The sequence below is a fragment of the Gouania willdenowi genome, chromosome 21 (assembly GCF_900634775.1).
Source record: "Gouania willdenowi chromosome 21, fGouWil2.1, whole genome shotgun sequence".
Lineage (NCBI taxonomy): Eukaryota > Metazoa > Chordata > Actinopteri > Blenniiformes > Gobiesocidae > Gouania > Gouania willdenowi.
The window spans coordinates 5,681,591-5,706,044 of NC_041064.1; the positions used below are offsets into that span (position 1 = coordinate 5,681,591).

The 24,454-nt window shown below is 35.7% G+C and overlaps 1 protein-coding gene across 11 annotated transcripts in view; it reads right to left on the reverse strand.

Moving 5' to 3' along the window:
* Positions 1 to 24,454, reverse strand: part of LOC114454909 (syntaxin-binding protein 5-like) — a 170,799-nt gene that overhangs the window by 6,180 nt on the left and 140,165 nt on the right. For 2 of the 11 annotated variants that reach the window (XM_028435816.1, XM_028435813.1), the window contains 5 exons: positions 22,532 to 22,636; positions 18,028 to 18,081; positions 13,529 to 13,708; positions 5,564 to 5,668; positions 2,153 to 2,392 (listed from right to left, as the gene is read on the reverse strand). In XM_028435816.1, coding sequence (XP_028291617.1) covers positions 2,153 to 2,392; positions 5,564 to 5,668; positions 13,529 to 13,708; positions 18,028 to 18,081; positions 22,532 to 22,636 — 684 coding nt within the window. The remainder of the gene's footprint in view (positions 1 to 2,152; positions 2,393 to 5,563; positions 5,669 to 13,528; positions 13,709 to 18,027; positions 18,082 to 22,531; positions 22,637 to 24,454) is intronic. The other 9 variants (XM_028435820.1, XM_028435819.1, XM_028435822.1 and 6 more) reach the window with 6 other exon arrangements.

Sequence of the window (24,454 nt, forward strand, 5' to 3'; positions counted from 1 at the left end):
CTGCAGGTGTGGGGATGTAAGGTCACGCATGGGCCACACACAGACAGGCAAGTTTTACACAGCTAAAACAGCTTGGGGTCAAATTGACCCCAGAGTAACACAAATGTGTGCTATATGTGTTCAGGGCATTGAAAAAATATTATCATGATAATATTATGCTTAATCAATTGTACCCATCAAATAAGGAAAAGTCATGAAAAATGAAGCAAAAAAAGGTCAACTATTATTTTTTGAATTATGAACATTGAATGGGGTCAAATTGACTCCAAGGATAATAGGAGGGTTAAGGGTAACCATCACCACCATCAACATAGTGCTGGAAATGTGTTTGCACTGGTGTACATGATAAACACAGAGGAGGTGTTTCTAATAATGGTATAGCTTTAGTTATTCATATTAAAGAGTCACTCGGGATCTAAAGCTGACTTAATTAACACATTAAAACAGTTGAACTACCATTGTCACAAACAGTCAGACACAGACTTTTACAACACTTTGTTCTTCTGTCTTTTAAAGTCCTGGAAGAGGTATAATCTGGACTTTTTCATGCTGTAATTCAAAGTCATTTTTTTTCAGTTCAGTTCAAAGAACCTGCTTCTAAAGTCTCCTGGTGTTTAATGTTTCAGTCATACTGCGAGTTCTTATTGTGTAGTGTCTGGTGTAGGGTTTTTAAAGTGAATCATCAGGACTATCCTGGTGCGTGACCGTCTTTCTGTGATGGATTGAGCTGCTTTCTCCTCCTCTCAGTAATCGCTCCAATAGACTCTTCAAAAATGCAAAAGTAGTGGTTGCATCGCTGTGTTATCATTGGAATTGATCATGGTTGTTGACAGCATTGGGCTCAATTACATTTTTTAAAATTACAATTATGTCTTGTTCAAATCCATGTTCAAGTACAACGCTGTGACAATTGCATTGACCAGCATTTTTTCCAAATACAATTATTATTTTCCCCTTGAACTCAATTACAATTGAATTCTCTGTTACGAAAGTTCAATTACAATTAATCGCAACTACTGAGCCTTTAATAAATAAGCCCATCAAACATAACCTTCCCTTATTTAGATTGTTTCAGAATCTTCTGCAGTTTTTCTCAGAGGGTTAATTGGCTAGGCTAATACTAGCCTAGTGTTAATGATGGGTAAATACTAAGCTAATACTAGGATGTTAATGCTAATGCTAAAATAATGCTATTGATAGGCGAATGTTCATGCTAGGTTAGTGCTAATGCAAGAGTAATGCTAATGCTAGAGTAATGTTAATGCTAGGCTAATGCTATGTTAATGCTGGGGTAGGCTAATGCTAATGCTAGGCTAATGTTACGTTAATGTTAGGGTGGACTAATGCTAATGATAGTTTAATGCTAATGATAGGTTATTACTAATGCTAGGTTAGTGTTAATGTTAGGCTAATGCTAACGCAAAACTAATGCTAAGGCTAGGTTTATGCTAATGCTGTGTTAAGCTAATGATAATGCTAGCTAATGCTATGCTAATGCTTGCTAATGTTAATCCATATTCTGGCTAATGCTAGCTAATGTTAATGCTAATTCTGGCTAATGCTAAGTTATGCTAATTTTAGCTTTTTTATTGCCAATGCTAGCTAATGCTAACTTATGGTAATGCTAGTTAATGCTAATGCAGTGCGACGCGGGCCAGCACCTGCATCCACTTGCATTTTCTTCAAGAAATGCTAATATTCTAGTCGAATTTGTTTTTCATCTCTTGATTACCTTGTTGTGCTTCGTTATTCATGAACATATTTGTAGTAATGTTTTTGATGTGAGCGTTTGAACCTTTTTTGTATCAGAAAACACCTTTATTTATTTATTTATTTATTTATTTATTAAATGGTAAAATGATCCTCAAGAGAACCAACAGGTAAACTTGATATGAAACATATTTTAATAATTGTTAACTACGTATGTGCATGCCATAGTACTAGAACATGGTAATTGACAGTTTTTAATTAAATGTTTATGCCAATGGGAATTAAAAAGTCAATTATCTGAACTCAATTACAATTACAAAAGCAACATATTTTTTCATTTGCAATTAATTACCAATTGTGCGATTACAATTATAATTTACCCCAACCCTGGTTGTTGACATTAGCAACAAAACTGAAATGGTTCAGCATTTGTCCAACTCACCACTGGGGCCAATGGCGACCGGTTCGTCCATCCGTTCCTCTTGGTCAGTAGGAATAGACATTGGAATGAGCAGGGCCACACCTAAGCTAGTGCCCACCCACAGACACGGGGTGGGCAATGCGTCAGTCTTGCGTCCAAAGGACTCTCCGAACTGCAGTGTGGTGATGGCCTCTTTGGTCTCGCGGTCAATGCTGGAGACGCTTGAGCTACGCGAGTGACTGAAGGAGTTCTCACGACTCTCTAAAAGTCAACAACCACAGAGTCAGGCAGTAGTGATGCAAAAAATAGAGATAAGATACAATGAGACAAATATTCTTTTAGGTTATTGAACTTAAAGGGATCCTCCACTGTTTTTACAAGTTTGGTCTAAAATCTTTAAAATGTACGTATGCCTAACAAAACGCATTATTATGCACTAACGTGGTAAGAAAAAATCGATTTGGCAATATATTACAATATTTCACGCCACAATTATCGTATCGATCCAACAAATGGCCAAAATTTAATTGCGCTAACATACATAATTGTATTTTGTACTTGTAGAGGTGAAATTTGTACTTATGATTTGATATTGCGATATATATTGTATTGTTTAGTATCTGGATTTATCGTATTGTGACATGCAAATTGTGAATTGCATCATATCGTCAGATTCATTTCAATGCATACCTCTATTATGCACTATAGTCATTTAATTGCCTTCTAACAATGTGACTACTAGCCTGTGTTCCACCATCTTGAAATCACGTGATTGATGATGTCACACGGCTCCCCTGCCTGTAAACCCATGTAATCCCATTGTTTTCTATTGAAGTGAAGCATTCAGCCTGATTTTTAGATAATTTAGCAACTTTTTCGGTCAAAATGACAACTTGTGCTGCTTTTGGTTGCTCTAAAAAAAAAAAAAAACCCTGCGACTGCAGGGGCGACAGTTCCAATTCTGTAATTTGGTAGTAGACAATGAAGCAGAGAAGAAGAGCTCTCCTAAGGGACCGTTATTCTCCCTTAAACTGTTTTTTTTAGAGCAACCAAAGCATCTTAAGTTGTCATTTTGACTTGCTAAATGATTTAAAAAGCAGGCTGAATGTTTCACTTCAATAGAAAATAATCATCAATCATGTGATTTCAAGGTGGCGGAACACAGGCTCTAAAACTGTAAAATAGTCCCATTTTTAAAAGGTAATGAAACTAATACGGTGAATAATAATGCATTTTGTTAGGCATAGATCTTCTGATAAGTACATTTCAAAGATTTTAGGCCAAACTTGAGAAAACAGTGGAGATTTCCTTTAAAGCAGCAGTAAAAGGGTCGGTGAGAACATGTAATGTAAAGGGAAAAGAACAGATAAGACAGCTGGGAGTTTAAACACAAATTTCACATTTAAACACAGTTTGTCAATTGCACAACAGTGAAACAGTGATATTAAAAAAATCCTTCAGCAAAAGGTGCATTACAGTGACATTTTAGCTCCACACACACACAAATATACACACACGTGCATACAAATATTGAGTTTAAACACTGAGAAGATTGAAGTCAGTGACCTGACATGAGACAATCACGAGGACGCGCCCACACGCACATGGAAGACCCTCCTTTAAGTGCTCCACATGCAGGCCCCTGCGCTGTGTACATAGAACCGCCATCATACAAACTATTTCTGTATTGCTGCCTATCTGAATTATTCAGAGGAAGAAAACATGCAGTGCTGTAGCCCACAAAGTGGAGACTTCATGCAGCATCTGCTGCTGGCACCTAACCAACCATGTGTGCACGTATATTAGTTGTGACAGATACTGATGGATGCATTCTGGACAACTTTTTTTTTACATGAGGATAATAGCTCTTCATTTTATTCATTAGTTTGATTGTTTGAGAGGAGCATTCAAAACATAAGATAATAAGATAAAATAACAAAAATAAATTCCATATATTCATATTTTTAATATCTGCTGGTTATGCATGCTTGAATCTCTAAAGGTGTGACACCTTCCTGTATTCTAAGAAAACATTGCACTAGTGGTTCTCAACCTTTTCAGACCGCAACCTCTAAAACAAAGGTGCCAGAACAGTCATGTGGAGACAGGGTCACCTATAAGGGGGAATAAAGGGGAGAGATTTTTGGGGTCCATCCATAAAGTCAGTAAAATGATGGTCCATTGTTCTATGAATCTGTCATAACCACATTTATTTATTTATCTGAATAATATCCACTGTTATCCAGGACATTTATTGTCATTTGTGCCATAGTATATAATCATCTTAAAGATGTAAATCATTGTTTTAATCAGAAATAAAATGGGTTAAAAGTGGCCAAAAATGGTGGAAAAGGTGGAGAAATGGGATTTTAAAAACAACAGAATTTGGCTAAAAGTTGCAAATTAGAGTGGCTAAAAACAGACAGAAAAAGTGGTAAAAAGGGTTCAAAGTGTCAATATTGGCTTAAAAGATGGCAGAAATGGGGGAGGGAGGTGTTATAGTAATGCAATTTCAAAGTAGGAACAATTAGTTTAAATTGGCAAATAATGGGCATGACAAATGGTGGATGTGGTTAAATTGGCAAAAAATAAGCATAAAGTATGGTGTGAAAAAAGGTTTAAAGTGATGGGTCAACACTTGTGAAAATAGGTAGAAAAGTTGTAAATCCTTCTTTAAATCAGAAATAAAGTGGGTTAAAAGTGATCAACAATGGTGAAAAAAGTGGTGAAATGGGATTTTAAAAACCACAGAAATGTGTTAAAAGTTGCAAATTAGTGGCCGAAAACAAACAGAAAAAGTGGTAAAAATAGTTCAAAGTGTCAATTTTGGAACGATTAGTTTAAACTGCCAAATAATGGGCATAATAAATCGTGAATGTGGTTAAATTGGAAAAAATAAGCAAGACATATGGTGAAAAGAGGTTAAAAGTGACAATAGTGGGTCATCATATGTGACATTAGGTTCAAAGGGTTTATAAGTGCTGAAAACGTCTTGAAAGTGGAAAAAATGTGCCGAAAAGGCATTGAAATTTGATAGACAAGTGGCAGAAATGGGAGTAATATAGCAAAAATGCATTAAATGGAGCAAAAAATGTGGCAAGAAAAAGTGTTGAAAATAGGTTAAATAATAGCAAGTTTGATGTAGTTGCAGAAAAATCGTAGCAATAAGCAACAATGAGCTCAAATTGTTCAGAAAATATTCCTAGTTTCTTGAAGGCATCTGGCGAACCCCTTCGAGTGTCTCACATCCCCAAGGCTGAGAACCCATGCACACTAGTGCATCAACTTCCTACAGAGTAGACATACCTTCCTAGTTTAGGACAGACAGGGGCACAGGACGGACTGACATTCCGACCCAAGACGGACAAATTAATGTGCGTGAATTAGCCTTAGAGACAGCAGTGGATGGGTTCATGGCCGAAGCCCCCTTACCTCTCTCAGACCAGCAGTAGGAGGCGGTGGTGTGGTGTTCGTCATGTGAGTACATAGTGACTCCGTGTAACTGCTGAAGCATTGCTCTCCTGGATGCATGCCCTACTTATCCCCACAACATGAACCCCCATACAACAAGTCGCCATAAGCCCCCACCCCCCACACAATAAAAACACAACACAACACAGAAACACACGGGTGTAGCCGTTTCAAGGCCATGTACGGACGGACAGATGAACATCAGTACCAGTGAACGACAGAAAAAAGAAAAAGAGAAAAGATGCAACTGAGCGTTCAAAGGTTCAAACAGTGACAAAGAAATACTGGACAACCATGATTGTAGAGGGCGTAACATTTAGCTGCATAGCATCATTTCCTCTGAGGAACTTCCTTTTTATGTAAGCTGCTCTATACTACATATACCTATATTCTATTAGCTGCATAGCATCATTTCCTCTGAGGAACTTCCTTTTTATATAAGCTGCTCTATACTCTATCTATCTATATTCTATTAGCTGCATAGCATCATTTTCTATATGGAACTTCCTTTTTATGTAAGCTGCTCTATACTATATCTATCTATATTCTATTAGCGCCATAGCATCATTTCCTCTGAGGAACTTCCTTTTTTTGTAAGCTGCTCTATACTATATATATCTATACTCTATTAGCTGCATAGCATCATTTTCTATATGGAACTTCCTTTTTATGTAAGCTGCTCTATACTATATCTATCTATATTCTATTAGCGCCATAGCATCATTTCCTCTGAGGAACTTCCTTTTTATATAAGCTGCTCTATACTCATCTATCTATATTCTATTAGCTGCATAGCATCATTTCCTCTGAGGAACTTCCTTTTTTTGTAAACTGCTCTATATTATATCTATCTATACTCTATTAGCTGCATAGCATCATTTTCTATATGGAACTTCCTTTTTATGTAAGCTGCTCTATACTATATCTATCTATCTATACTCTATTAGCTGCATAGCATCATTTCCTCTGAGGAACTTCCTTTTTATATAAGCTGCTCTATACTATATCTATCTATACTCTATTAGCTGCATGGCATCATTTTCTATATGGAACTTCCTTTTTATATAAGCTGTTTATGAGTAATTTTACTTGTACTTAAGTACATTTCAAAAGAAAATTAATTCATTGCATTTCTCCACCAAATCAATATTATTTTATTTTATTGAGCTTTTTGTACATTGTTTGTTTCTCTTGTGTTAAGTATGGATTAATAATAATCTAGGTATTTAATAGCCTTTTACATTTTAGATTACCTTTTAAAATCTGTGCAGGGGCACCAGATGAGAACTAGCTTCTTTTGGCTAAATCTGTTCATTTACAGCATGTCTGTTTATTAATGGGCATTGTCCCTTTAAACAATCAATAAATCCATATACATTCACGGGGGCGCCAGGGGGCCCCATTTTTCAAATGACTCCTCCTCCGTTAGTTCTCGTTAGGTCGAAATGCAGTTTGGTATGAATATTCTATGAATTAATAATATGAGACTCTCTGAGCCCTTTTTGTGAAACGGGGCCCGGGAGCCCACCCCCATTTTCGGTAATTTCCAAATTTATGGGAACATAGTCATGTGATATATCGTTTCAAAGGTAATTCAACGCAGATTACGATTATGCCTCGCACAATGCGATTAGGGGCCCAAGCGCCTTTTTTCTTCCATTAAAGTTGTTTTCTCATTTAATTGTGAGTCAATAATTGCGACAGTTGGTGTTACCGACTCATTGACACATACTAATATATGAATGGGGCCATTACTCCGTAATGTGCCACGGGGGCGCCAGGGGGCACCATTTTTCTCCATTAATGCTCGTTGAATCGGGCTGTAATTTGACATGAATATTCTATGAGCGAATGTCAACAGCCTCTAGGAGACCTTTTCTTTTTTACTCGGTGGAGAATTCATTTGATTGAATTCTCGGGAACGTGGTACGTGCTATTCGGCACGGAGACATTCTGCGGGCCAGGCCGTAGTTCAATCGAACTTGTGACTTGCACTTGAGTATTTTATGTATACCTTACTTGTACTTGTACTTGAGTACAATTTCAATCAAGCAACAGTACTTCTACTTGAGAAGGATATATCAGTACTCTTTACACCTCTGGTTAAAATTAGTATGTTTTTTTCCCTTTGTTTTAGCATTTTTCTGCATTTCTGTTTTTTTTTGTTGCAATTTTTTTAATATTTCAATTAAATAAACATATTCTATTGTATAATTGTGACAGTAACCAGCCCTCGGTAAGGAAGGACTTCATGAGGAGGGAGATATATAAAAAGACAGAACATTTGTTTCAACATTTTGGTATTTCCATGCTTTGGACAGCAGAGCTGTACATTTATGCAGGTGGAAATTATTCTGAAAAAAAAAGAAGCTATGAATCTGTGTAGCTTATAAAGCTAATAGGTTGGATCCATGTGTGGCTGCAGTGTGGTGGAGCCTGTGGGGGGGCTGGCTAATGGCAGTCAGGCATAATGATGCTGTGACAGGACGCAGGCACCCCGTGGAGGAGCAATACAGGGAACGAGAGTCAGGCAAGATAGTGTGTGTGCATGTGTGTGTGTGGGTGGGAGATAAAGGCAAGACATCTGAAGGGGTGGGACGGAATGAAAATGCAGGGTTTATAAGTCGTTTACATGCATGGACACATGAGCACATTTCAAGGGCAAACACCTGAAAGGCTACAAGTGACTTCAGATGCATGAAAGCCAACCACTGACCTTGAGCACAGCTTTGTATAAAGTATAGTGTATACAGTATATATTTATTCTGTAAATGTTACAAAATGTGTTTGTTTCTGAAACTTTGAAGTTTACGCTTCAAAATATAAAAAATACATAAAATATGTAAGGCATATGTAAGTGACAGATATCAGCCCCTGCAGGATTTTCTCTTTTAAATTTGATTTATTTTATGACAAATTTTTATTAATTTTGGGATATTGTGAGAAATTATTTGAGGAAAACTGAGTGCTTTGAACAATTTGAGGTTAAAAATGACTGCAGTCATGTGACAAAAGCACGGCAACAACAACTGCATTATTTGGTAATTTACATAATAATTTATGTTTTATGTCTTTTTTTTACTTTCTCGGGTGAAATTAAATATTTAGCTAATACGCAAATTCACCGGAAGTACCAAAATAAAACATTTCACACATTTACAGTATATTTAACATTTATGTTTAAATGTAATATTTAGGTTTAGCATTTAGAACATTTTTTACGTGAAAAAAAATCATAAATTTCACAAATATTGCTGTAAATCTTGTCAAAAGTAACTGCATTATTTGGTAATTTACATAATAATTTATGTTTTTATGTCTTTTTTTTACTTTCTCGAGTGAACTTAAATATTTAGCTAATACACAAATTCACCCAAAGTACCAAAATAAACATTTCACACATTTATATTTAAATGTAATTTAAGATTTAGCATTTAGATTTAGGTTCAATATTAAACATTTTGATTTAGATTTAACATTTAGATTTAACATTTTTAGGTGAAAAAAAATCACAAATTTCACAAATATTGCTGTAAATCTGGTCAAAAGTAACTGAATTATTTGGTAATTACACAATAACTCATGTTTTTTCAATCTTTTTTTACAGGCAGAATAGGATGGTTTAAATGAAGGGATTTGGCCTCCGGCCTTGAGTTTGACACGTGGTGTACGTATACAACACAAAGCTAATTTAAACATTTTTTAATCTATCAATCAATGGCTGTTTTTTCCTCAAAGGAGACTGTTTTAGGTAAATTGTTGACTGTACTATCAGTCTTTTTCCCCTGCCATTTCTCTCCTCTGTCTCCTCGCCTGGCGTGCACAGGCCTCATTAAACATCAGTCCCATCTCTTGTGTTGCTTGTTGACCTTTAATTATTCCAGTGATCCTGCTGGCTCTTCACTGTGGTAACCCGCTGCAACTCATTACAGAACAGCAGCAAAAGGTACCGGACCGAAGGGTGCTAACTACGCTGTGAAAAAGCTACTGTTTATGCACGGTAAACACAGCCATTATTCCCCCTGCACGACTAGTTCTAAAGACTGAGAAACATTTATGACTCATGGTCAGGACCTGGAATGTCTTCTTATATCACAGAAAGTAGAATAGTCAGAATAAAAATGATAGATTTTAAAATAGCCTATGGGGCGCCAATTGAAAAGTTGTGCATGCTAAAATAAACAGTAACTTTTTACAACATCTAGCAACAAAAAAGTATTTGAATTTTTTAACATAACTTTTTACCAGATTTGTGAATTTTTTTCCTGTGTAAAAATATAATATCAAAGCTAAATCTAAATCTAATCTGAATCCAAATGTTAAATCTGAATCCAAATGTTAAATATTAATTATAAATATAATTTTTAAATATGCATTACATTTAAATATACATGTTAAATCTAAATGATAAATCTAAATCTAAATGTCATGGGTGAAACTAAATATTCAGCTAATATGCAAATTCACCGGAAGTACCAAAATAAACATTTTACATTTAGATTTAACATCTATATTTAAATGTCAAATTTACATATAACATTTACATTTAATATTTAACATTTAGATTTAACATTGACATATTTTCACGAGAAAAAAATCACAAATTTCACAAATATTGTTGCAAAATCTGGTGAAAAGAAATGTAAAACGAGTTTTGCTAAATGTTGCTGTTTATTTTAACATGCACAACTTTACCATCGGCGCCCCATATTATACAAAGACTTTTATTTTGAAAAGGCAGGATCTACTTTTTTTTTTTTTTTTTTGTATAACAGTTTTTCAAAAAACATTTGCTAAGGTTGTAAATAATGTATTTTTTAGAATCCACCTGCAGCCAAGAGGAATCTGCAAGAAAATATCTATTTTTCACTATATAAATGACATTCCTTTCTTGGTTTTAGCCGATAACTAACAAGTGACGCACGCATCAGGCTCTTTCGATCCTCACAATCTTCCCCTAATATCTAAGTGTGTTTACCCAAAGTCAACACATGAAGCTTTGACAGCTGTTTGGATGTGACAGAATAAGTGCTCGTATTTATTGTGAGTCAGGCTATTTTCACGTCATGTTTGGGGTCATTATTCCACTTTGTGTGGAGACTTTTATCTGACTTCCAATTATTTGCGTTTTTCTCATTTTCTCCAACTACATGTACAAGAACTTGATCCCTAACCTCACCCATAGAAAGTACTCTGAAAGTGTTGATAATACTAAATGGCTTCATAGAACACAGAGAGGCAACACACAAATATCACTGCCTTATCTCAAACCAGGGTAGGGATCAATTACATTTTTCAATTACAATTACACCTTTAATTAGCCACGTTCAATTACAACTCAATTACGATTACGGGGACAGGCATTTTTTTCCAATTACAATTCAAATTAGAATTACTATTTTTCCCTGAACATTTTCCCCTTAATTACACTTACTTTCTCAATTACTAAAGTTAAATTACAATGAATCATAATTACTGAGTCATTAATAAACAAGCACATAACACGCAACCTTCCTCTTGTGTTAGCTTTCTGTTAGCATTGCTTATGATAATGGGTGGATTTAGACCCATGTCTTAAATCAGCTGTAAAATACACTAAAAACAATAATCTATAATCCATTTTTTTTTTTTTTCATCTCTTGGTTACGTTATTAGGCTTCCTTTAACATTAAAATATTGTCTTTAATATTTTTGTGGAGGTTGTCTGAGTATTTTTTTCTGTCAGTACACCACTCTATATATCATTTATTTTAAAATATGGTAAAATTATCCTCAAGAGAACAGACAACTAGTAAAAAAAACTTAATAATAATGTATTACGTAACTATGTATTTGTAAACCACGGGTTAGCATTTAATACAACTGTAATTTAAATATTTAGAATTTTCTTGCCAATTACAATTACAAAGTCAATTATCTGAAATTAACTACAAATGAACTACAACAAAAACTGATTATTTAAATTAGAATGACGTTATATTTGTAATTAACAAAGAATCATAATTACATACGACTCCAACCCTGTCACAAAGCGATGCATGTTCATTCACACAGACATACATTGTAGCACTTGTGATGATTAAAGGGACGTGAAGCCGTTGTCAAGTCAATTCATTTTTAACGAGTGTGAGTCAGTGTTTGCATAGAAGGTTCAAACTTGTGGGAGAAAATGTAAAGTACATGTCAGAATTGTCAGTGAGAACAGTGAGTCACAATCCTAGAGTGGCAACCCGTGGTGAGCTCGTGATTATGACAATTATAATTTGATTATAAGTTACATATCCACAACTAGAATGGGGAAAAACATTTTACTTCAACATATGTATATATATTTTAGATGAAAACGTTCAATGACATGAGTTAGGGGGTGTTGCCACACTACATGAGGCTAGTGTGTTTCGCGTTAACCACTTTTCAAGAGCAAAAAAAAAAAAAAAAACAAAGTCAGAAAAATGAACAGTAACTCAAATTAAACAAATAATAAAGTTAGTGAAAGCTTCACCTACAGTAACTATTAGTTAACATAACATGGTAAACCTTAGGCCTGCGACATGGCCGACACAAATATAGATAGATGGACTCAATGCAAGAGCACGTTCTTGCATTCAGAAGAAGCAGAACCTGTAGTCCATGAATTTTTAGGTGATGCTAATGCAAGCTGCAGAAATAAGAGACTAAATAGCACTATCCTTCAGTGTGAATGTGATACAGCAGCCATTTTATGCGTTACCTTTTGATTTAGGACAATAAACGTAAACGTACGATTCCCTAGTAGGTAAACGTCGCACTGAGGCTGAGTTCGAAATCGCATACTCTCGTACTACTAATGCTAAGTCTGACGTCAAAATTAGTATGTAGTGCATTCACATTAGATAGTATGGAAAGATTAAGTGCGTGAGAAATACCCAGATTTATACTATATGGGGACATTTTTTCAGTATGCACGGTGGGCACACTAGTCATACTCAACCGTCCCATGACGCATTGCAAGCGTAACGTAAAATGGTCATCCCCTTTTCAAAATAAAAGCATCTCTTCTTGTCATCCATTAGTTTAACGCTTTTGTAAATAGGGCTCTTGTTTTGAAGGTAATCAAAAGCTTTGTCAGTAGCACAATGGCGGGACTTCGAAAATCTCCAAAGTATACTTATGTGGGAATGGCCATCATACTAACCATACTTATAGTATATAGAAGACAGTATACACTCATTTTGTAGTATGTAGTACGAAGTGTGACATTTTGAACACAGCCATAGTGGTTAGTAAGCTTAGGTCATGGTTCTACATTCTATCTTCTTTTCTTAGATAGTCTCCATAACTGACATTGGCCATACTTTCCTTAACAAGAAAAGAAAATATGGAGGTAATTATGACTACAATGGAGAAACCATGGCTTGCATTTCCAAGCCAAAAAAGGAATGTGTTGTATGTGATTATTATAGTATATAAGGAAGCCTTTGGGGACTTATTTATTGTGACCGACTAACATTATGAAGTAGTCTCTTTTAAATTCATAAATAGAAATGTGAAAGCTCTTGGTGTAGACCAGAGCATTACTGGTCTATTTGATAAATTTAGTTTTTGGTTAAAATTTGAACAACTTGAAACCAAATCAAAAGCTTACGTCTAGCAGAGTTGAGGCAAATCAGAACTCATGGTTATCGTGCAGGCAGTTCCTAATCCTTAGTCTAAGGCTGGATTGAAAAATGAAACACTTCTGAAACTCTTGCTGCTGGCTGTCCAATATACAGATCACGCCCAATTTTTAGGCTGGCAACTTGCATTAGCTTGTGCTTGCCTTGTGTTAACAATGTGTCAGGCCTTAAACCACTTACCCAGGCATGAGAGGGTTGGCATGCACTTGTCATAGGCAGGGTAATGTTACTCAGGTTTAGGGATTTGGAGTTTGGGAAGACAAGCACACACCTTCAGTGTGGGACACAGGCAAAGAGATCTCCATGCAAGCAGCAGACTGGGCCTTGCGGAAGGGTGGTCGGCCGGGGCCTCTGCGGGTAAGCCGTGGCCCCTCAGGACCCATCGGAATGCGAGGCTTCCCCGCCGAGCAGGACTGGGAGGTGGGGCTAGTGCAATGTCCATTGACATGATCTGTAACAACGGCAAAGCATTAGCATCATAACTTTCATCACAGGTTTCAAACCATTGCTTCAATATTCATATCCAAAAGTCATCAAGTAATAATGAAGAACAGGGAAGGTCAAAATAAGAGAAATACCTGATGTTGAGCCATAAACACATTGGCCCTCATTTATCAACCTTGCATGAAAATGGGTGTAAATCAGCGTTTACATTTAGTCGTACGACAGGACCAACGTTTGATTTATGAAATATTTGTCTTTGTACAAATAATCCGACGGTTGAATTGTCGTCATTAACTTGTTACTCATGTTTCGGAGGCCCCAACCACTGAAATCAAACAAGAAAAGAAGCTTTTCCAAGATGAAAATGGCATCCTCACATCTGAGTTGGAGCAAAACAAAGACAGTGTGGAAGCTGGATTTAAAGGAGCCTATTTAAACGCTCTGTAGAAGAGAATCAGCTCCTGAGCAGGTGAAGTCTGCCCCCCTGTGTGCGCTGCGAGCAGTTTCACAACAGAGATCCTAGAGAGACACATGGAAATATATTGTTTATGTCGACCTCAGTTATAAACACCCTTTAGGCAATATATATCACATAAAATTAATGATCAAAACCCTTAAAAAAAGCCCTTAAAATGACTAAATGTTGTCGCTTCTGTGTTTATTATGGCTACAGTCAATTACTGATTAAATACTGCTGAATACTTTTAAAAATGTAAGGAACTATTTACATTTAAAAGCATAAACAAGGTCCTGTTTCCTCAGAGTTTACCAGCAACATTATAAGATATTCAGTGAAAGAAAAACAAAAAAGTGGTATAATCAATGTGGGCTTCTTTCAAATTAATTTTATTTTTGTTTCATTCATTTGAATAATCTGTTTTAATCTGTTCTGAATGTGCGTACACAAGGTCAGACCTGACATAACATCTGACGGTAGCATCAGAATTGATAAATACCGAAGCTTGCGTAAATATGATCGAATGCACTTCGAATGCTCAGACCTGAACGTAGGAATGGTTGATAATTGACGGCCAATGTCTTTGTTTCGGTTGTATTGCTCATTTGAGAAGCACTCATATCTCATTCATTATTACACTGTGTGACCAATGAAAATGGATATTCTTGCCATACAGGAGGAACAAGCCGATGCTTTGATCTGACTGTAAGCTTGAGGTTTCAAAGGGAAAGTGAGTGACGAAAAGGCTGGAGGTGTGGTTTAAAGTTTAGTATGTGCAAGAAGGAAAAGGAGATGCTGGGGCCAAAGGGATGGGAAGGAAAAAACGGTGAATGCAGATTCATTCAGTCACAAAGATTAAGCATAGAAACATAAGAATATTTGAAGATCAGTTAGTTTCAGAAGCTCTATGCACTGGATTGTTTTAATGAGAGACATTGGGTTTGAAAGAGAGAAAAAATGCACAAAACAATAGATGAAGATCAAAGTTTCTAGAAAATAATTAGAATGAAGAAAAGGGCTCAGTTAGCTTGTATAGGCTCTGCTGCCTGTGTCAACATGATAACACAGCGGCCCCTTCGTGACCTCATCCGCAGGCTCCATCCATTCAAAGCACTTTACTCTACAAAATGAACAGAGCATGGTAAAAAGTGTTTAAATGCTTGGAAAAATACAGAAAATAGCGGAGATGCAGATTTCTGACAGCAACGAATACAAATCTCACAGTGTTGTTGGGCCCATTATTTTACTTTATTGACATTTGTGCTCCGTGAAACCAAGGTTAGGAACATTAAAGGATGACAGGTGCATTTTTAAACTACTATTATACATAAAAAAGGTAGAGACGAGACAGTGTCATCTTCATATTGTTATATTACAGAACACTGATAGAGTATCTTTTGAAACTAAACTAATCTTCCATTCAGTTGACTGATGCCGAAAAAGATTTAATTTCAAGAGAATGATGAAATGGCTTTCGGTGCAGAATCTGATCCATACGCAGAATTACTCACCGGATTCATACCAGGATGGACCAGAGCAGAGCAGAGCAGCGTCAAACACAGTTGTGTATTTATCTACTGTTGTGTTATTTCAACTTGAATTTTGTAAAATAACCAATTTACAGCAAAATGAAATGCTTCCTGCCTCATACATAACTTTCTGTAGCCAACAAATTAACGCATTATTCTGTAACAACCAGTGGTGGCCCTAAGCAATTTGGCTCCCTAGGCAAAAATGTAGGCGCCGCCTCCCTGTGTATCATTTATTTGTTATCATTTCTTTTATTAAAAAAAACCCCCAAAAAACCGAAAAAAAAACCCAAGAACCAAATCAAAAATAGTTACCTAACAAATACATAAAATATAAAAAAACTAAAAAACAAAACAGTATTTAAATATATCAATAAAATAAAAATACAGCAGTCCAAAGAAATTGTAAAACATAAAATAAACTGTCACAAAAATAAACTATATATACAAAATTGATATAGGACACAGCACATTTTAAGACAATATAAAAACCATGTAATAATTACTTTTTTTTCTCTTCTTTTTAAATGTTATGTTTCATTTATTCAGAAAACTTTGACATGTTTCTGTTTCGAATGTCAATTGCCAGTCTTGCTTAGAGGCGTCTGCTGATCGCTTTGATGTCAGGAGATCAAAGTAAATTTCCTGAGGAACAGTTGTCTGAATGAATGAAACCTTAACATATAGTTATAAAAACCAGTGTTAAGACGCACAAAAAAAAAAAAAAAATCAGGATAATAATAATATATTATTATAATCATAATATTAAAATAAAGACCACACCCTTTTTCCCAGAGAGGAGGTACGGTCCAATCAGTGGACGGCGAGGATTATTGAGATTAATATTTCACAAGCTTTGCATTGATGTGGATCTAAATTAATGTGGCTTTGTTCTTGACAAATAGTACCAACTGCTCTTAATATAAGAATACTGTGAGATAAGATACAAGAATAATTGTTTTTCTATGTGTGGCGCCCCCTGAAGGGATGGGCTGATCAGCATTATCACACTTTTAATTTCCAATTTTTTTATTATTATTTTTCTTATTCTTCCGACCGTATTTTGACCTGCCAATACTTTGCATATTCTTGACCGCTCTACACCATTCAAAGATCAAAATGTTTTCCTGTTTAGTGACAATGATGTTATCTAACTTGTAAAATGCTAACTCTCTTACTTTTAATGTAATTTAAGGTTTTATTAAAATAAGGCTGCTTTTGCAAGCATCAGAGTGCTTGATTAGGTCTGTTAGAGTGTAACAGCTGCTGCTCATGAACTCCGAGGGAAAACTGCTGTTAAAGCTTTAATCCTGCAGCTACAACCCCAATGTGTTGTATGAAATGTTGCTATAATCTTCCTCCTTCTCAGAACTTTTAGGACCAATCCTCAAGTGGAACCTGGTTTGAATCTTGCCCTGCACAATTTCTGTAACTTTGACACAAAATAAATGTTTTGTTAAATCCTCACTGACTTAACCTAAGGCTGTTCGCTCCCTGCGAGTACTGCCTACAAATGTCTAAGCTTTTGGTAATGTGTACAAACGTGTGTTCATTGACAATAAACTCATAGAGCCAAAGGAGTTGGCAATTTGTTTTCGCATTCCCACTTGCATTGTCGTGGCAATGTAATTTTTTCATGTTTAAATTGGCATTTATTTCAGAAAAAAAATAAACTTTTATGTATTTCAATAACATATTTGACAACCAAAACAATGAAGGCGGAATACAGAAGGCAGCAGGAAGCTGTGTTGAAGAAGCAGCGTGGACGGGACATTGCAGATGTAAGCGAAGGAGAACCTGAGATTGTGAAGTGATTGCAGCAGTTAGAGAGCGTGTGCAGGGGTAAAGGGAACCCTTGAAATCTGATGCGTGGATGAATCCGTTGAAATGAAGAAAAGACTTTGGGACGAGAGGAATGATCCAGCTACAGTGAGTGAAAGAGACAGCACGTGATCTGTAGCGCCTCAGAGCGAGGCTGTTAATGGAGGGAAAAGTCGTACAACCAGAGGATGGTCCGATCATGGTAAAGTGATAGAAAGCCTCAAATTTAAAAATGGACATGACGTACAAATCGCCTTGGTAAACACTTGCAAAATGTAGAGGAAACAAATTACAGAGGGTTTAAAAGAAATCAAAATACGCTCAAAGGGGGGAAAATGGACACCAGCTTTAGGGCCGACAGTCTCATGGCGCTGGTTGGACAGGAAGAGAAAATGACTCAGAAAACTGAAAGAAGGTTTGAATAAGAACCAAAAGAAACCAGAATAGAATAGATGCCTAAAGCACAAAATCAAATGACTCAAAGGAAATAAAAAAACGTCTGGCTTTCGCCTACCGTACCAAGATCAGTCTTAAGATCTGTTGGCAGACTTAACTTTCTGCCGGGTCCCTTTACTGAAACAAAAGAATAGGAAACAAAACACCAGTTAATCTTTTCAAATCATAAAGAAAGAAAATAGAAATAAAAAAAAAAAAAAAAAATCAATTTACCACAAAGTTGCAGTAGACTGTAAATGATGACAAAGTGCCAGGAGAAAATAAAAATAAAAACATGCGTTTTGGTGCACACATTTCCAAAGTCATGCTCCACCCAAAGCACCTACTGATCAGAGATTATCAGGATGGATTCAGGGGATGATCTGTTCAGTTGATTACCTCAGGGGTGTCAAACTCATTTTAGTTCAGGGGCCAAATATGAAGTAGTTTGATATTAAGTGATTCTAGGCGGGAAAACAAGCACTTTCAACATTAATATCCCCAAGTTTGTAGTTTAGACGACGTATAAGTCATACATATAGTCTGTAAGTGACAGATATCAGTCCCTGTAGGATTTTCTCGTTAAAATATCATTAATTTTGGGACCAATTTGTATCTAATTTGTGGAAATTATGTGAAATAATTACAGGAAAATTGAGTTCTTTGAACAATGTGAAAAAAGCATGGGAAAATTGTGATCTTCCAAATATTGTGGAGTTTCATTGAATTTGTACATTTAGATATCTGAGGTGATTTATCTACAACTGAATTATTTAGGCCGAATTTGATGGTCTAAAGGACTGGATTTGCAGCCCGGGTCTGAAGTTTGCCACATGTGGATTACCTGAATATTTATTCTTTAACTTTTTTTCAGGATATTTACTTTGACCTCCTGACATGTTTCGACTGTCAACTGCCAGTCTTCTTCAACGGCGTCTGCTGATTGCTTTAATGTGTCCTTGACTTCCATGTAGTAATTCTAGAAAGTTAATTTTGTCTTCTTTTTTAATAATGTTGTTTTGTAATTATGAACATATTATTCAAAAAGAAGACACAATGAACGTGCTGGAGTTACTACGTCCAAGTCAAGGACACATCAAAGCGATCAGCAGACACCTCTGAAGAAGACTGGCAGTTAAAAAATGTCAGGAGATTAAACTAAACTTCCTTTGCTGGAACTGAATATATCATAAAGCTAAGAAAAGCACAAAAAAAAAAAACCCCACAAAATAAAATAAAAACAACAACAACAACTGCGTGACACCAAAAACACATGATCAGACACAGTTTGAAACATTTTGCAAGCATTTTGCAGCAGAAGAAGAACTGCAAAGGTCATAGTTCAGGTGTTATGAGTCTGTGTCCCTCTTGAAAAGAAGACTTTAGTTTTATTTTCAGGGTCTGGGTGATGATTAACCGATTAATACAGGATGGTGCTCAACATCAGAAATCCCATGATCTTGTGAAAAGCAGATTGACCATGAATTTTTTTCCCTTTGGTCTTTTCATTGTTTCTGTGTCTTCATCAAAAGAAAATGTTCAAAGTAAAAAAAGATTAATAAGCTTTGACTACAATGGAGTGTGAGTGGTACTGATGGTGTGTGTGTGTGTGTGTGTGCGTGTCTGTATGTGTGTCTGTGTGTGTGTGTGTGTGTCTTTATGTGTGTGTGTGGTGTTTAAGTGCCGACAGCCTGATTGTGTTCACGTCCTGTAACAGTGAAAGCTCCCATGACTTCTATTTACACAGAAACAAAGAGTGGTGTTTTGTTTAGCTTAAAGATCTGATTAGCGTTAAGATGCTGTCATTAATTAAATGATCGTGACAAATTATACAGCAGTGCCGGAAAATAGGTTCAATACTTTATTTACAACATTGTATTAATGGCCACTATAAGTATGCTTCATTTGGTATTTAAAAGCAGATGACTTTCACAATGAAAATATACATTTTTGGCATACAATTCAGAGATTGGGCAATTTTTTCACAGTGGGGGACATAAAAAAGTCTAACCCAAGGGCCACATTATAAACATTCATGTCAGCATTTAGACTAATGACCAATCGGAGCATCAATACAAGAACGAACAAAGGGTTTTGTTCTTTTTTTATGTTGTTTTGTGTGTGTTTGGAGTGATATTGTGTATTTGTGTTTGTGAATAGTTGTTATACTTTAATGTTTTTTTGGAGTCAATTTGTGCATTTCTGATGTCCTTCAGTATGTTTTTCTGGTCATTTTGAATGTTTTTAAAATGTGTTTATTGTATTATTGTTGTCATTTTATCTGTTTTTGTAGTCATTTATGCATTTTTAATGTCCTTTAAGATGTTTTTGTTGTCCTTCAGTATGTTTGCTTGGTCATTGTGTATGTTTTTGCTGTCATTTGTGTATTTCTGTTGTCATTTTGTCTGCTTTTACCGTCATTTGTGTATTTTTGAATTAATTTAGTGTATTTTTGGAGTCCTTTTGTTGTTTTGTGTATTTTGGTAGACATCACTGCCCCCAGTTTGGGAACCACTGGGTCTTTTTGTGTTGCTTTAATATGTGTATTGGTCGTTTGTATGTTTTAGGATTTATTTAACATATTTTTGTTGTCATTTTGTGTATTTTTGTCATCATATTGGATGTTTTTGGATTCATTTTGTGTGCATTTGTTTTTTGGGGCCGCACAAAATTAGACCCTGGGCCACCCGTCGCCCAAGTCTGATCTAAGATAACTCCTGTCTAGGATTCAAACACAACATTATCTTATTATATTTACATGTGTAACACAAGTGCAAAATGTCAAAGTCATGTTTGCATATAAATTACAGTGTGAGTAAGTAACAGTAAAGCGTGAGCGTTGACACTCCATTTGGGGCCAACATTGCGACCAAAACACTGATAAACATACGGAGCAATACAAGCGCTGTTCCATTGACGAACATAGCCACCAGTCATGTTGAAGACACCATGCACTTAGTATGAGACGAGACAAAGATGAATGTTAGCCAAGGAAGAAAACAAGATAAGAGTGTGCGTTAGTCACACGGGAGCCATGTGTACGATAGCCTGGGAAAAAGAAGCGTTTTTTTTTTTTGCTGCTTCGTGACAAAGATGTGTGGTTCCACTGGTGATGATTAATGCCACAGAGACTACAGCTATGGGGCAGTGATGGGTCAGGAGAAGTACCCGGATGGAAATCCTCTCCTTCCCCTTCTGAAGCCCGCCAGCTTGTCAGCAATGGCCCAATGATGGCGAGCCCACATCTGACACACACGACACACATCACAAGCTCTCTCCTCCCCCCCTCTACAGCCGGGCCAGACAAAATGAATGCACTGCTTGAAAATCATCTGCACGGACCCATGGAACACACAAACATAGCAGCCACACAGTCTACTGTAACACCAGCCAGCAACATGGTGGAGTCTAGGGTCGGAACCAAATCAATAAGACATCTATCTATCTATCTATCTATCTATCTATCTATCTATCTATCTATCTATAGTATCTATTTTTCTACAACATCTATCTATCTATCTATCTATCTATCTATCTATCTATCTATCTATCTATCTATCTATCTATCTATCTATCTATAGTATCTATTTTTCTACAACATCTATCTATCTATCTATCTATCTATCTATCTATCTATCTATCTATCTATCTATCTATCTATCTATCTATAGTATCTATCTTTCTACAATATCTATCTATCTATCTATCTATCTATCTGTCTTTCTACAGTATCTATCTATCTATCTATCTATTTATCTATAGTATCTATCTATAGTATCTATGTTTCTACAATATCTATCTTTCTACAGTATCTATCTATAGTATCTATCTTTCTACAATATCTATAGTATCTATCTATATATAGTATCTATCTATAGTATCTATCTATTTCCAATATCTATCTATCTATCTATCTATCTATCTTTCTACAATATCTATCTATCTATGTATTTAACTGTAGTATCTATGTTTCTACAATATCTATCGATCCACAGTATCTATCTATCTATCTATAGTATCTATCTTTCTACAATATCTATATATAGTATCTATCTATCTATCTATCTATCTATCTATCTATCTATCTATCTATCTATCTATAGTATCTATCTTTCTACAGTATCTATTTATAGTTTCTATCAACAGTATCTATCTATCTATCTATCTATCTATCTATCTATCTATCTATCTATCTATCTATCTATCTATCTATCTATCTATCTATCTATCTATCTTTACAGTTCTACATTTAGAATGTTTGATTGTTCTTCTTAGCCTAAATATAACAACATATTCTAGAGTGGAGCTTTGTATTTTTCTGTACCCTTTAGTACATCATCATTATCATCATCATTATCTCACGCACACTTTTTCCACCATTTGCCACCAGTGTTGCTCACGGTACGAAAGCAGAGGTCAGCATGCATGTGGCCACATCCCATCAACCAGCTGTCCAAAGACTAATGACCTCGCCTAACACGTGTGTGGTGGCAGCTGTGCAAATACATATAGCAAAAAAAAACAACAACCACACAAGCAGGTGTCCATGACAAGGTCTGAGCACCCGTGATACATCCCCTCCTCTTACCATTGTCCAGTAAGTAAAAGACTGGACTGCAGTGGCTGGCTCTCAGACTGGCCACGGGCTCTGGTAGGATGCGTGAGTCATTGTGAAGGGAGGTTGGGTAATGAACTGGAACAGGAGATCCAACAGAACAGACACATTTGTTTTTTTCAGAGCAACAAGAGAAAGACAAACATGGGCGACTATGAGGACAAGGACTTTTAGCTAGGAGAACAATGGGTTAGTTAGAAAGAGGGGAAAAAATATTGTCGTCACCAAAAAATAACTCCCATCCACCATTACTACTACCACAACTGGAGTGCCATTATCGATAACGGCAACATTTTCAATAGGGACACACTTGAAAATCATGGAATTTGCAGTAACTCACCTACTGTTCCATGTTAGCTGTGCTGTATGAGCATCAGTGCTGAATTATCTCTCATTTTTGTTTAACATGGGGTTGAATGATGAAGGTATTTTCCACTCCGTTACTTTTCTCTGGTAACGGAGTGGAGTGGACAACATGAACGTTGGTCACAGCCATCACACAGTGTGGTACAACTCACTGGTTCCTGTTCTAATATCTAATGTCCTTCATTGCCAAAGATGTTTTTGGGTTTCCATGGATACAGTTGATGATAACGGAGTGGAAAGGGAAAAGAAAAGTGCTGAAAATCATCAATCAAACATGCATTACCAAAAAGAAAACTAAGCAGAACTAGAAAGCTTGCATTTTTTCTGCTTTTTTAAGCAATACACACTTGATAGTTCAGTGGGTAACATTTTTCCTGAAAACAATATGTTAAAAAGTATCATATTTTTCCTAAAATGTGCCCTCAATGAAAATTTCGTCCATAAACTATACATTCATTCTTTATAGGTTTTCTACTTTAATTCACACATGAAGTTTGGACAACTAAAAACTATTCATGTCAAAATACCATTTTTATTGATGATTAATTTAGTCTTTATTCCACACTGGAATAGGTTTGTGAAATGTCTATAGTTTCAGTTGTGCGCAGGTTTGACATACGGCACATTTACTTCCATTCTGTATCACATGGCACTTTTTTTTAATCATGCCCAGAAAAAATTCCAGCTTCATCACATTGTGTTGTAATCTGGTGTTAAATATGTAATTTTAGTGGCTTTGTGCACAAAAGTGAATCTTGATTCCAGCCACAAAAATAATCCTTATTGGAAATTAAAACATCTTAGGGAACAATCATTGGTTCCCAACCTTACTTGTCTTGTGTACCCCTTGAGCTTTTTTGTCATACCATGAGTACCCCCTCACTTATACGTGTTCATGATTCCCCAAAAGTAGAACATAACACAACTGAATATTCAACGCAAGTCATTTTATTTCATCTTCATAAATTGAACAATTGATATTCAGGCATTATCTTCTTATTTAACTCAAATTAAACATAAAATGATGTTACCTTCAAGGCAATAAAAATTATAAAGAAAAGAAATAATATTATAGCAAAGGTTTGTATTATTAATACTGTACTATAAATAAAAACAAGTAATATAAATAAATAAAGACATACAAAACAAAGAATTAACCTGCCTGTGTTATACTGTATATAGCTTTTATGACATTTACCAAAAAAGGAGCTCCTTTGAATATTTTTTTTTTTATTGATGGACTTATGAAATGACTGAGAATATTTTTTTTATTATCTTGGAAATAAATTCTTAATTTTTCCATGTACCCCTTGCAATGTGTTCACGTAACCCTAGGGGTACGCGTACCCCTGGTTGGGAAACACTGAATTAGACCAATGGCTTATCTCACAAAAAGCCTTAACATAACACTAATTATACATGATTAATCCTTCTGGTGGTAAAAAATATCACCATCCTTTGAAAACAGGAGGATTAAATTACCAGAATATTATAAATATTGCTTAAAAAAGAGAAAGTTGAATGCGTTTA